Here is a 15,057-nt window from a genome sequence, read left to right as displayed (position 1 = left end):
TAAAACCCAGGAGCCAATTTCCAGATACAAGCATCATTTATTAGCTTTACATCGTGAGTAAATGTTATATTGCTACTTAACCATCATTCTGTACAAATTCTTTTACAAATGTCAGATCATTGAATGGGATAGCGGCAGCTTCAACCTTTTTATAATTGAAAATACAGTTATGCCATTCACACACTAAATGCTATGACTTTACAAATTAAACAAGGTACTTACAAAATAAACTTGGCTTAATATCATTCGAATAACCGTTAATACAGTGTGTCATCAGTATATTCATTAAAAATCTTGGAACTTAAAAAAAATGTTCCCTTCCTCCGTTAATTAACCCTCATGTCTTGTCCACTTTAAAGAAGGAATGTGACAAAGATGACATCTTAATGTCCTTTATATAAACAGACCGTAGCGTCATTTCACCTTCATTTTCAGACAGGGTTCAGCTCAGGTGCATCCTGGATGGAGTTGCTGTCTTTTTGTATCTACTCGTTCGGGTTCCTCTTTCATGTGGTCTCGTCCAGGTGTGAAATGAATCATCCTCAGTAGTACGAGCTCAGGTGGGAGTGGGTGGCGGGATGTCTGGTCATGGCTGACCCAGGATAGATGGGGCTGTTTGGAGAGTTCCAGTACGGCGATGGAGCGCTGAAAAAGTTGCCTGGAGACACGGGCATTGGTGCAGGATGGCCACCCATGAAGTTCATTTTGGGCTGGTGGCTGTGGTAGGGCTGGGCGTAAGGCATCTCAGTCTGGTACTTAACAATCCCCCCCTCCGCTGAGTGATTCTGGTGCGCCTGCGAGATGCCTTGGAAGTCAAACTTGTATGCGTAGCGCTTGCCGTGCACCTTAGTCATGATGTTCTTGTCATAGTAGTAGCGCAGAGCGCGGCTCAGCTTGTCATAGTTCATGTTGGGCTTGCTCTTGCGCTCTCCCCAACGCTTGGCCACCTCGTCGGGGTCGGTCATCTTGAACTCGCCGTTGGTTCCCTCCCAGGTGATGATGCCGGAGTTGCCGCTGTCGGACAGCAGCTCCAGCAGGAACTGCCACAGCTGGATCTGCCCCGAACCTGGGAGGAGAAAGTGAGTTAAATAATGTATACTGACTTCATTGGATTGTCACACAAAGGCAGAACATGTGAACAATACCACTAGTAGATGTGTTAAATGTTTGTTTCTAAGTGATTGTTACTTAATATTGAAACATTTTTAAAGGATGTGTTCATCCCTGAGCAAATGGAAATCTATGACCACTAGTTCGCCTTAACGTTAGCAATACAGTTTCCAGGAAAGCAGGAAACAAACAAAACTCCACTTAATGCATCCAGTTATTCCAGGACCTCGGACAGCACCTCAGTTATATATTTTTTTCACAAAGAAATTTTGATTTTTGAGTGGACCGTTTTCTTTCCTACGACTACGATGACATCATATAGTCGGCTTATATTTGTATTCCACTAAATGTGACCTTTTCACTGCGTGGCTTGGAAAAAGGGACAGACATCGGGGCAGAAACCTACCCACAGGCCTGTGAGCGCTGGGGTCAGGGAGCTTGAACGGACTTTGTTTGCCTGTTCGGTTCTTGGACGAGCTGAGGGCTTGGCCTTCTGTGAGGAAACAGCAGGGCAAACAGTCATTTTGGTGAGAGGGAAGCCAGATTTTGTCTCAGTGTAAGCGTGATGCAATTCTGCTGAAACAACAGGTGTTGCTTGAAGTTTAAAATGCCCATTTGGGAAATTAAGTGCATGTGTGCCAGCCCTTGCTTGCTTTCTTCTCATGTTGCCAAAGCATACAGTGTAAAGGCCTCATTTGTGTAATTCTCGTTAGTTTGATCTTTTGGTGCTTTAGATTCTTACCTGGGTTGGCTAGTCGACTGCTGATGGGCCCTAATGTCTGATATGGGTCTGGAAAGGAAAAAAGGCATTTTTATTTCAACATCTTTAAAGCCCCTTTGGATGGAGGGAAATATTAAAAACATAGCTTACATATAAAAAAAAAAAAGGACATGTACTCCTTTTCAGATTTAAACTCGTACTTTGGGTTTCAGCTTGAACATGTTTACATGCTAAACTTTGATGTTGAACATAATACCTGCTTAATTATGGAAAGCATTGTGTTTGCATAGAAGCAGACTCGCAGAGCAGCAAAACATCGTGTCATCTCCAATCTTTGGAAACATTGGGAGCTTGACTGAACTAGCTTTATGTGATTTCCAATATCTGCTTAAAGATAATTAAATACAAATGTGGCCTACATACCTTGGACAATTCTTGGAGCGGGCTCTGTAACTCTTGAGCTGTGTTGGTGCTCCATGGAGGGACCTACAAGTAACAATACAAGTATTGATGTGAAATGCTTTGATACTCAGTTGTGGCCTAGTTTTTATTGTTAAACCTCCATGTGAAATCAGTAGTTCATGCATGAAAACACTTATCATGATCATTAGTTTCATATCATGCCTGAGTTTTGTTGTCTTACCTTTTGGCACTGCGCTCATGTTGTTTGCCGGCCAACTGCCCCTGCAGCTGATCTCATCAAAACCGCTCTCTGCACACACACACAAACACAACAGTGATGAGACCAGACTTTGGCTGGCACGTGGCGTAAAATTGGCTTTGAAGTGGACAGTGGGATGGCTCAGCTATAGTAGGAAGGACGTGGGTAAATGAAGACCAAGACAATAAGAGCTTGGAGATCTGAAGATGACCCCAAAAGTTTCTTTTGTTTGGGCCACCCCTGTCGCCACAAGATTGTGAATTGTGTCCCAGGAGCAGGACCCATACCCCCCATTTCCTGCGCCTGTGCAGCTGTTTCCTGTCTGAAACTGGCTGTTGAGTTTTGGACTCATCAAAGTTTTGTCAACTGAGGCCAGTGTTGTGCCAAATAACTATTTTGACTCGTGAAACTATGTAACCCGGTTCTGAAACTCGACACATTATTTTTAAATCCCTTAATCTTTCAAGTGTCATTCAAATCAACTCTTGCTTTGTGAGTGGTTTGAGAATGTGAGCCTGAAGTCTCACACCCAGAAACACTCAAACGGATCTCAACAGTGTGACTAACGGGGAAAATAAAAACATTAAATACAACAATTAAGTTACTTTCAGATTTGAAGGAAATATTTGTTATGTATTAAAATCATGCAGGTAGTCTTTTAGTCATACTGGAGTTGAAAGGGACTTCTCGTAACTGCTTGATGTTTAAATAGAAATGGTTTGCTGATAATCCTTTTATAAATCATAAAGATATTAACAAAACATAATCTGCTTCATAATAACGATCAGATTTGAAGCACTACACAAGCAGAGAAGCCAAAACTATTTGAATTGGAGCGTGGATGATCTCACCTGCTTTCACCTGTAGTCTGGGTTGTTGGGGCGGTGTGGTGTTGGTCGGAGTTGTGGAGTAAGAGAACGTAGGGCTACCTGAAGTAAAAAAGTAAATGTTAATTAAATGGATATACACCTGAAATCAATCATGCCATAACAGAATTTGTCAGGATTAGTATTTTGAAAGTAAAGATAGCCGTCAAAGGCTTTGAAAGACAGGAGAGCTGTTGATTGGACTTTTGTGTTGCTGTAGTACTGCATTGTGTTATGTTATAAAATGTTGCTGTTATTTCGTCCACCCCTTGTATATCGTAACGTTACTTTGAAAATTGGACTAGAACATGGTGCCGCCTTTAGCTGCATTTGTGACACTGATTTGCAGAAGCAAAAATGCTGCAAAATGATGTAATGTATCAGAAAACATGATGACATATTGTATGCAAAACACAGGAAGCGTGTGTTAGCAAAGAGGAAGAGGTCACAACACTTCCTGAAGACAAAATTCAGTAAACATTATGACAAACGTTACAGTCCAAAACATTGAACTGTACAAAGATAAAAGTGGCAAATCCTAAAAGGCAAATATTTCATTTTTTCAGTAGTATGTTAATTGTCAATCAGTGCTTCATGTCTTTACCTGAATTTATTTCTGATCCTGCTTACATGTGTGTAAAATATGTGACAATAGAACAATGAAAACCCTTCGTACATTGTTGAGTCAGACGAGGAGAACAGAACAATGTTATCAGCTAAAGGGAGAGGGCGAGATCTTACTCTGCCGGAGGTAACTGAGGTGTGAGAGCAGGATGTCTGCGTTGTAGGCCGACGTGAGACGCATCATGTCTTCCTTGGTCATCTTGCAAAGGGCCTTGCCGTCCAGCGCTTGGAAGAGCATAACGTCCACTTCCTCCAGGACGTACTCCTTGATGGCCCAGTCCAGCCACTGCCTCACGTGGTCCTGTGTCCAAACCTCTGGATCTGGCATCAGAAGCACACAATAATCAGAAAAGACTCCAGATAATGAGGTATAATAACGCCTCACAATGTTAGAAGACTTCTGTTTTTTAAAGGGGTTAATATTATTTTAGCTGGCTTAAAGTTTCAGCATACTGTCTGCAATTCTAAATTTAAGTAGATGACTCTGGTAGTTGTTGAAGGAAGAGGAGCCGTACAGAAAGTTTGCTTGGAAGTTGGAAATGGAATTTTATTTTATTTTTTATCATATATATATATTTATCTTTTTTTGATGCTCCAATGTGCTTTTTCAGTTTCAAGTGTGACTAAGCACTTCCATTTTAAACATGAATAATATTTAAACTCATGAATGTTTTTTCACAATAAGAGAGAAGAAGTAAATGTAATCATGAGACAGTTCTTTTTTCCTTCTTTTTTTTTTTAAATACAACTTTTTTTTAAAACGTCTTTGTTATTGAAAGGTTTGGGGACAAACCATATCAGGCACTTTCTTATAAGAGCTCAATTACTCAATCTGTAAAAATTGATGCATGTTTTGGCAAACTTTTTTTTGTGATCCATTCATATTTTTTTGTTTCAGAAAATGTCTTTCAGCTTTTGTTTTATTACATCTTTGTAAAATATCTTCAAGGGCCTTAATTAAAAAATGTTTAAATGTGTTTTAATGCAATGCCAAAAACAGATTGACACATACAATTTGAAGTTACATTTACTGTTAATAGTGTTTTTCTTATTTTGTATGTCTTGCCCGGCTCTCCATAGGCCACCGCTTCCGCCAACTATACCCCCTGAAGATAACAGGAAGTAAACAAATAAAAACGGTTAATGCTGAGCTGCACACAGCCCCTGAGTCTTCAGTAAAGATGCAAAAATATTGTTATTTGTGGTGGTTTTGACAACCCTGAGTGCTTATGTGAGCAAGGACTGGGGAATTTCAGATTTGTCGCTTTTCATAGCCATATTTGAATAAGAGTTGAACTCAATGTCTTGTTACAGCATTGTGATACTATTTATCAGATTCAGGACGGTAAGCTAATTTCCAGTAGCACACAATGACTGTAAATTGCCCGTAATATTAGGCAGGAGCCACCACACCCTCATGTCCTGATTGTCCTTGGTGAACACATGCCACTGTGATGCAACATCCGTGAATTATGAAGCAAAATATCCCGGTGCTGTTGACTCATTGAAGATTCTCTTCGGTTTTCAAAGAGCTGAGTTTTAAATTGTTCACTGCATGCCTCTGGAGCACGTCTGAGGTGGGATCCCTCCAGAGAGTCTGACTCACTGAAACGTACTGCTTTGATATGCTATAAAATGAGTCTCTAAGGACGATGGGATCCTAAAATATGCCGCCAGGTACATTTTTAGATGGCTAGACCAATGATTCATAGTGAGGATGAAATGGACTAAGCGCAAGTTGTCTAAATCCTAACTGAGACTACTCGGTTAGCAGTGACACACCACTGCCTTTACTCCAAGTTGTGTGTCAGTGATTTTATTCTGCAAAGAAAAAGGGAAGTCCACTGCTCACAGTTCAGCTGTAGAAAACTTTCTTCAGACCATCTATTTAAAAATAAGGTCTTTTAACTTCGACTGGTGTTATTTTATGTTTTGGGAGAAATGTTACCTTTAGAGACACATTCTTATTCAACTGAAGGATATTCTGTCTCCTGTGTTTTGATGGATACGGCTGATGTTATTCTACACTTTCCCCTATTGTCAACAGATCACATAAAGATGCATTACTGTCTCTAAGCTGGCTGACTTCCTGTGACACTCAGCCCCAAGCTCATTCATTCCTAATGAAGATGAGAATCTTTAGTTTCATGTTTTTAAACGGCTTCCTGAAAGAGATATGCACTGTAGTTTTAACAGTAACTAGGCCCTTTGTTTTGTTTAATGTATACCATGTTTATCTAGGCCCTTTTTGTTTTTTGTTTGATGTATATATGTCACACTGTAGGACTGCGGGAAACGATATTTCGATATTTCTGGATGTACAACATGTAGAATTCTTGACAATAAAGCTGACTTTGACTTTGAAACAGGAGTACAAGTAAATGTTTTGGACTATATTCAGCTGCGGATTAAAAGACATCAAGTATTTACAGCAATAGTACTGCTTGTACTAGGATTGGTGGGTTTTTCATGTATTTGGACAACAATTGAGCTCTATGTATCAGACCTTGGATACAGGTAATACTGTTTGGTTTAAGAATTTCTCTGGTTTTGGTCTTTTCATGGGATGAAAACAAGTGAGTATTGCTAGTTGGACTTTTCAGACTTTGAAGAGGATTTCCAAAAGCCAAAAAAAATGACTCAAAGTTCATCCCCTTCTTAAAACCAATTATATGTTTTCCAATGTAGCGCTATTGTTTATCTGTGCCACTGGAGAGTAGTGTAGTAGTTTGGCGGAAAACCCTTTGTTCATCTTTGATTGAGTCATTGATATTGCACAAGCTCCGTGTGTGACAGCTCTAGTGGTATTGGTCTTGTGAGGATGGAGGCTGATGGAGCTTAAGTGACTCACCTGCTGGCACGATGACCCTCTTCTCCTCTGTGGCGCTGCTGGGGGGGGTTGCCGTCTGTGGGCTCACGCGGGGCTCCGGATACGAGGCCTGGTACGGCATCGGGGCCCCGTCGTTGCTCATGTGTCTGGAGCGCTTGTTGACGACGCTGCAGTCCACAGGGGACTCACGGCTTAAACGGAAGGAAGAGAAAAGTTAATTTAAACCTTTCAATGTTATTTAGAGTCACAACACTCCCATTTATCCTCTCATATAACTTATTGAATCATTTCGTATGATGAGACATGTGTTATTGCTACTAATCTGAAAATAGATTTCACACTTTTTGTTGATACAAGGCTATTTCCTCTTGCTCTGTTTGCCAGTATCTGTAGCTGACAGAAAAAAGATTAAGTCTTAAAACTGTTTGAAATCAACACGTCATAAGTTGTTTTAAATATATACACCAAGTAACTTATGTTGATCCAACCTGTATGAACACTGAGTTTTTATTTTTCTACATAGCAGCAGTTGAAAGAAGTACTGTTTTACTTTGGTAAGAATACAAAAGTATAACGAGTAAAAATACTCATCATGCAGGAAGACGGCCCCTGTGACTGATATCATATACAGGTATGACATCATTTGAATAAATAGTCTCATAGCATTTTAATGTAAGTGCTCAAGGTGGAGTCATTTCTATCTACATTAACACTGATTATAATGTAGGCATTATCAGCCAAAACATTAAAAGTTAAATAACTAATAAGAGAAGAAACAACTTTATTAATTCTTTGAACCCTTTTTTTGTTAACAACTCAATCATCTGAAAAATGATATGGGACCACAATGAGACCCATTTTTTGTGAGGGGTCACACGAAAAAGGGTTAGGAACCGCTTGTCAAATTTTTAGCAATCTATGGTATTTTATGCTTACTCTGGAGAGATGCTGGTAACATCTAAATGTCACAAACAAGTTTTAACTAGCATAAAATTGAGATCTTAAAAGTACCAGTAGCTCAAAATGCATGCTTTTACTAGATTACTTTCCACCAACCGTTTCCGTAATGATTCTTTTAAAACACCCACATTTGACATTCAAACATAAGCACCATAAGTATGATGGATGTTTAAGGAAAACAAGACTCGTTGTTAAATTTGGTATAGAGAACAATAAACAAACAGTTTTAGGGTGTGGAAAAACCCAGATGCTGAAACGCACCGTGACAAACCTACAGTCACATATTTCGGGAACCTGGGCCCCCTGTGGCCTCGGCCCCTCTGACTCACCTGGTGCCATTGACGTGTTCGCCTCTTTTCCCAGGGTTCTGAGCTGCTGACCCCCCCCCACTCGGGCTCGGTGGGCTCGGGACTCTTGGAGGCCTGGCTGAACGCACCGGGCGATGTCATCTCGGCCTTCATGTGCACTGCGGTGTAGGGCGGCTCGAATATGGGCTGATCCTCACTCACCACTGATAGCGCTTCCTGTCAAACAGAGCAACACCGGTCACCGTCTGTCATTAATGTGCCGGGTCACAACCTGTGGAAAGTGAGATTTTCCATATACAGACTAAGCTAATGCTTCAGTGAACAGAAGTGAAGCTTCATCAGCCACTAGAGATATATCATTTATAGTAACGGCACAACCAATCAATAGAGAAGTTTTATAATAAAGTTGTTATTTACACTGGGGCCACAGACAGAACCACTTTAACTTTTGTAAGGCTCACTCTTAATGGAGAGGGAAACAAATATCCTAAATGTATATTGAAGGACAAACTGTTATCCCTTTTTGTTAGACGATTTGGTTCTGAGTCATTATAGTTAGGAGAGGATATAATAATGATATAAGGATAGAAGAATTCATTTCTCCATCTTGCTATATTTATTTTCATTCATGAAACATTGTAATTAAGTTGAACTACATAAAGATGACTTGCTGCCAGTTCTTGGGGATTTTAATGTGTTCTTTTTGTATTTTGTCCCCTATAATTGTCATTGTACACACTGACTTGTCAGCAGAGCTCTTAAATTGACTTGCTCTGAAGAACTTGAATAGTAGATTTTCAGAGTTTGGACCATTTCATGTTTACTCTTAAAGTGTGTAAAGATTCAAACTGGCAATCTTAAGATCTCTGCTTTCTTATCATACACCCAAAATACCTCTGCAACACAAACCCTGGCTTTGCTAAAGATTCAGTGGTGTGTTTAATCTAAACAACATTGGAGATACTTAGGAGGTTATCACACCATAGGAGTGAAATCAGAAGTAAACTGTTCAAGTAGTCAGGAGACTGTCTAATCTTTAACTTCAGTAACCACAGTTTTATTTTGTCGTTAGGATTGGGGTTACAGGGGAGGGAGGGGTGTTGGCTCAAGGTGGAGTTTAATCGAGATTTAAGTCGGTCTTCCTGTGTTTAGCACCTTCAGCGAGGCCTCAAAACCACCCCTGAGATGCCACTTTCATCCCACGCACAGGGGGGGGCAAAAACCGGACCTGTTGTTCTGTCTGCTGCTCACATTAAGTGTGTGCATGTGTGATGCAGTCTAAGTGGGTGCAAGTGCGTGTTTGTTTAGAGGAGTTGAGCATTGTCTTTGGACCTCGTACGTCAGTGCCGTGCTTTTTCAGTGGCCTACAGGAAACCTGGCCGCCATGTGCAGAGGAACCTTTTGGCACAGGCCAAGGGAGAGGAAATGGTAGAGGAGGGGGCACAGTGTAAAAATGTGGGTCATTTTAAAGCTGGAAAACAACCCCAAAGACCTGTGGTCACGGGAGGAGAGGGGGTTCATTGGACAGCAAGAAGACTGTAGCCCTGATTGAAGTGCCGCCTTTGCATTGTGTTTTTTCTTTTTGTTTGTTTTTTGCCTGTGTGTGTGTTTTTTTTTTAGCTCAATTGTTGCCTGAGCATTGTAAACCACATCTTAATACATGGCACACAGTTTGGCATTTCCTCGAAGCTGTAGACAAACTGATAGAGAAGTCAGCAGTGTGAGATCTCAGCACCCCACTGCTGAATTGAGTATTTGCTGCTGTGTAAATGATACGCCCTTTTTTATAGCAAGCACAAGTTGAAGATAGTTTAAAAATACATTGTTAAACTTTACATTGAACAAACATGAACTCCTATTAGTTCCTCAAGATTTAAGAGACAAATATTCTAAAAACATATTAAATGTTATGTTGTAAATGAAAGCATTTAACATTGCACAGATGGCCTTTTTTGATTAATAAATGTTTTCTTACTTGTTAAAGCTTGCGGCCTTCATTAGAGAATCACAGAACGTCGCCAAAACATGCACATATTGGGTGTGATGAGTTAGAAGTAGTTCATTTAGATGAAAGTGAGATGAGAAGACGCCTACAGAGGTGTGTGAGCGCACTTCTTTCTAACTCCACACCACGCATTTATTTTTTTACACGCACAGTCGCTGACTTAAGTGACATCACTTGAGGCAATTTATCAGACTTTGAGCAACAAAATATGCTTAGAACAATCTTTAACATATCCATTATCCCCCCACAGGACACAACATAGGCTACTGTATATATTAAATGGGCTGAATTCAGCTTTAAATGTTAGGCTTAGGGCTATAAATGAAGTTGATGTCAATATTTTAGATGCAAATTATTTTCCACGCTAACTAAATGCTAGAACGAATATATGTTAAATGCATTTTGTCATGTGACAGAAGTGTTTCACAGGACTTCATATTGTCCTGCTCAGCTTTCTTTTGACCGCACGCCCTGTTTTCTTCTCCTTCAGCTGATTGCTTTGTTTTACTTCTGGCATGTTGTTCTGTTTTCCCCGGCCTTCCTCTCACACTGGGTGGCTTCAGAGCCCCATTTCTCTGTGCAGAAGTGAAACAGTCGGCTGATAAAACAGACAACTGACAGCAGATTCTCATGCAAAGCCATGATGGACGGTTAATACTTTTAATAGTGATGGTTAAATGTATTATGTTTTACTTGTTTTTGGTACTCAACGCTCAAACTGTTGATATTATCGGAGGCAGCAACTTTTCAGTTCTGTACATTTAGTGACATGCTCATGCTTTCACAACCACAAACACACACACACACTCCCGCTCTTTCTTTATCTTCCCCTTGCGCTCGCTCCCTCTCTCTGCACACTGATACAAATATACCAAAATGTGGCCTGACCGCTAATGCCACAACTGACTTCCTGTTCAATGTGTTTCAGCTTGTTGCTCAGTGACACAAAACAACTTTTAAAAAACATGACCCTATAATGACGCTTTGCTTGTGCCTCGGTGTCCTAAAATGTTTTGTTCGGTGTGATAGTAAACACTTGAACACCTTTTGATTTGTTCTAAACATGAAATACTGCATGGAAACTTTTGACTTTAAGTCAGCAGCTCTGCGGGTTGCATCATGCAGTCTTGCCCAAACCAAGAGAGTGTGATGTTTACGAAATGGACGTTCATTCTTCTTAGATCTGTATTAAATAACTTTTTTGATTAACTGCAGAAAAAGGTAAATCCTTAGTATAATTCTGGCCTGACTTGTATTACTTGATTAACCCTAACAGCTCCAGCTCAAACTATAGGATTCTACCTATTTAAAGTATTTGTTCAGTGATATATCAAAAGGGATATTATAAGACACCAGGAATGAAATTATAAATAACTGACAGTCATGTAATGAATCAGACATGGAGGGGGGTTGTAGTGTTTTAAAGCTCAAAAGCTCCTAATTTGAATGCCATGGACTTTGATTTAATTAGATAACATTTGCTCAAAAACATTTTGAGATATGATGTTGTATTTGTAGGTAGAGCAGCAGCTTGAGTGACCTATTTTAGCCTATGGCTGTATCTGGTAAATGGGCTGCAACTATTTTCAGAATTGACTGACCTGCTTATTAATTACATAACATTTTTGTAAAAACAAGAAAGTGATTGAGTTTTCTACAATGTATGCACAAAAAATATAACTTTTTTTCTCATTTGATTAACTTGAACCTTAAATGTCTTGCTTTATGAATTTATAAATTGGCAACATACAAAACAGTTACAAATAAATATGCTGTCAATCACCTTATCAGATAAAATAATAGTTGTTAGCTCTAAATCCAGGTGCTCTCCACTGGTGAAAGGATAAATCTGAGGAAACACCAAATACTAGCAACGGAAAGCAGATAACAAAACCTTACTGCTGCACAGAATGTTTTTCTAGATAGCTATTTTACATTTGTCTTTCTAATCTTTCTCTTTTGTTCTTGTTACTTCATTTAAAATGTCCTATAGAGCTGTACAAAATATTGAAATAAAACAATTGGGAGAGTTCTTTGGTGTTTGGTCACAAGAACACACTTGCTTTGTTTAAAGGTGCTTCAAGTCAAAAAGGTTGGGAACTATTACATCAACTATGATTTGTATTTAGAGTCAGGTTTGGAAACACCAATTACTTTGATAGTTTAAGTGTTTAAAAGGTTGATTTGGTGCCATATGTTTGTGGCATTATCATCCCTCCTACATTTGAAGTGCACTGCAGCCTCATAATGCTGATTTCATCCATGCTATTTTGGTCCATCCTGTACAATTTCTTTTTGGATTAATGGATACTTCAATTTTTGGTGAAACAAGCACAGATATATTTTTTACTTTAGATTAACTGATCAGTAGGATCATTTACAGGCTTTATAATAATAACGTAATGATTCCTTGGTCTGTTCTTTCTTCCAGCCTTATTTTGTGTGTGCTTCTCGACATTAAAAACGTTTTTAAATGTCACTGAGCTCCTGTTAGCAAAATGGCTTCCAGATAGGATATTTTAATACATCTGTCAACTCCTCTCAAGGCTATGGGAGGATATAAAATGAAACGAAACTCTTTTAAAACAAGGTGTAGCCTTCAGTAACAGGCCAGAGATCAAGTTGTGCAAAGGCACAGCCCTCCGTGCTCGCCATGTCTGAGGCAAGTGGTAAAAAGCAGAAGTAAAAGCTAAGCTGATTCTGCAAAGGCCTGAGCAGCTGCACTTTGTGCTACAAAAACACGCTGCGGTTTCCACAGGTCGGGCCTGGCTGATCTCAGACCTGCAGGCCGCAGACAGCCTCCTGCACCTCCCAGACCCTCTGATGGGACAATGTGGAGTTTGGACAATGCAACGCCTTAGTTTGTCCACTTCGTTTCTTCCAGGAGAGGCTTTGTTGCCTTTTCACCATTTTTTTTTCTAGTTCACTGAGCGGAAATGTGTGCGGAAAGTCTGAGGTTTCTGACAGGAAGCCTGCTGAGTTCAGATAACGACACCTGACAAGTGCTCCCGTTTGCAGCAATAAATTATACCTAAAATAACCTCATACAAACAATCTGCTGCGACACAGAGGAGACTCATTATCTGAATGATTATGTTTTTAACTGATAATTCTGAATATGGTCCAGCATTTAAACAAACTAAAGCATTAAATAGATGCACTTTTAAAGGACTACATTAATTATTTAAGCTTTGGTAACAGGATGTCCTCCTTTTCCTGCAAAGGACCTTAAGTTGCTATTTTTCTATGAAGGAAAATAATGTACAAATAATGAACTTAACTAAGATGCTTTCATAGACATATTTTTTGGAAACTAAACAAGAGACAAGTATGCTACAATAATAGTTCCTCAAACCACTGAGAACTTTTGTAATGAAATGCATTTCCTCTTGTTACAATTGGCTGAATAAGACATTTATTTTTGGTTGACGTATCAAATGTTTCGTTATGGTAAGTCATGTAAAACCAATTATTTCACATTTTAAACATCGCATGGGATTTAGTAAACGGATTTAGTTAACATCTTTAAGATTCTCCCGAAGATTACAATTACATTTTAATGCAGCAATACATATAAAAGCCTTCAGGAAAATAGTGTATATTACACCCACATTCGATGAAGAAACATAAATAAGGCCATGTATTTAGGCAATTTGTGTCCGACACCATCAGATAAACATTTTAGCGTTTTCTTTCGTTGCGCAATGAAGAGTTTTCAGCGTTAACTTTATTAAAAAGCGCCTTTCGATTTGAGGTGCTGACACGAAGGCCTTTTTGCATTTAAGAGAGGATATGAAAATGAAACAATTACTGAGTTTTGTTTGTCCGGATAACTCAAACAGAAAATGTGAAATACCAGTCATCTGATGGAAATGAGTCCTCCTGCTCGGCTGAAAATGGGCGAAGTTGATCCATGGCGCCTTCAGGTACACCTGCCTTGTGCGCACAAATTAAATCCAGCATCCTTTCATTCACGAATTATTCGTTAAAGTTCGTAAACCTGCTAAATATTAAGTTATCTCTGCGTTATTTGTGTGTATGTGTTGAGGTTCCGTGGATAGTGAGCTCCCATGTAACACATCAATCAGAAGAAAAAAAAACTGAAACGATTTTGGAAATCCTCTTTTACGCGTGTAACCGGCCACCAATTAGTGTTTTTATCTGAGTGTAAAGATGTAGTGGTTAGTTGTGTTATTATAGAGCCGACATACAACCACGAACGGGAAGGAAGAGGAAATTTTGTACAAGAAGGAAAGAGTGGGGAGCTCGCATCACCGCTTTGACTCTCTCACTCAGCGGGCTGGTGGGTGGCTGTCATTTTCACCACAGCAGCAGCGTTAAAAACTATTAAACACGTACCTTTATCGTACAGTCCATTGCAGCAGCTTTGCAGTCTTTGTCATTTAGTCGTTTTTTTATAAATGGTGCAGATAATTAAGCCTTCTAACCTCACTTCAATGCATGCAGGGGTGCATTGGCTCTATGGCGCAAACCATTGCAGTTACAATTTTTTGCTCGCAGACCAAAACCGGATGACAAGTTCTCTCTCTCTTTCTCTCTCTCTCTCTTTTTTTTCTCTCTCTCTCTCTCTCTCTCTCTCTCTCTCTCTCTCTCTGTAAATTGGGAAGTGAAGTCACTGCTCTGAAACTACTTCTCATGAAACAACAGTCACTTACTGCTCAGAAGGGCAAAACAAAAGCTAGTTCGTGTGTGTTGCAGTAGATTAATGTGTGGACATTGGAAAACATGACATACTTAACATAATTTAAAACAACACTTGATTAGTGTTTTGCAATAGTTAAACAGCAGTGAAAGTAAAAGGTGCCACTGAATACTGAAAGCCTGTAAAAGTGTCAGAACAAAATAGTGTTGGTGTATTAAAATGAGAAAAAGATCTCTACAAGATGTGCACTTTTGGAGACATCATGCCATATAAATGCTTAAATAGCACATTAAACACCAGCGTATAATA

The 15,057-nt window shown here is 39.5% G+C and overlaps 1 protein-coding gene across 1 annotated transcript; it reads right to left on the bottom strand.

The window, feature by feature from the left end:
- Positions 1-17: 17 nt before the first annotated feature.
- On the bottom strand, positions 18-14,597 carry fli1rs (Fli-1 proto-oncogene, ETS transcription factor-related sequence). The gene is given in 11 exon segments (XM_034153473.1): positions 18-1,066; positions 1,517-1,603; positions 1,853-1,900; positions 2,255-2,317; positions 2,475-2,543; positions 3,344-3,421; positions 4,100-4,303; positions 6,834-7,003; positions 8,102-8,157; positions 8,159-8,296; positions 14,445-14,597. Coding segments are annotated over 11 exon segments (1,455 nt in total). The 5' UTR covers positions 14,463-14,597; the 3' UTR covers positions 18-542.
- Positions 14,598-15,057: the final 460 nt, after the last annotated feature.

Source organism: Trematomus bernacchii, unplaced genomic scaffold, assembly GCF_902827165.1.
Source record: "Trematomus bernacchii unplaced genomic scaffold, fTreBer1.1, whole genome shotgun sequence".
Lineage (NCBI taxonomy): Eukaryota > Metazoa > Chordata > Actinopteri > Perciformes > Nototheniidae > Trematomus > Trematomus bernacchii.
This window is presented reverse-complemented; position numbering and strand designations above follow the sequence as displayed.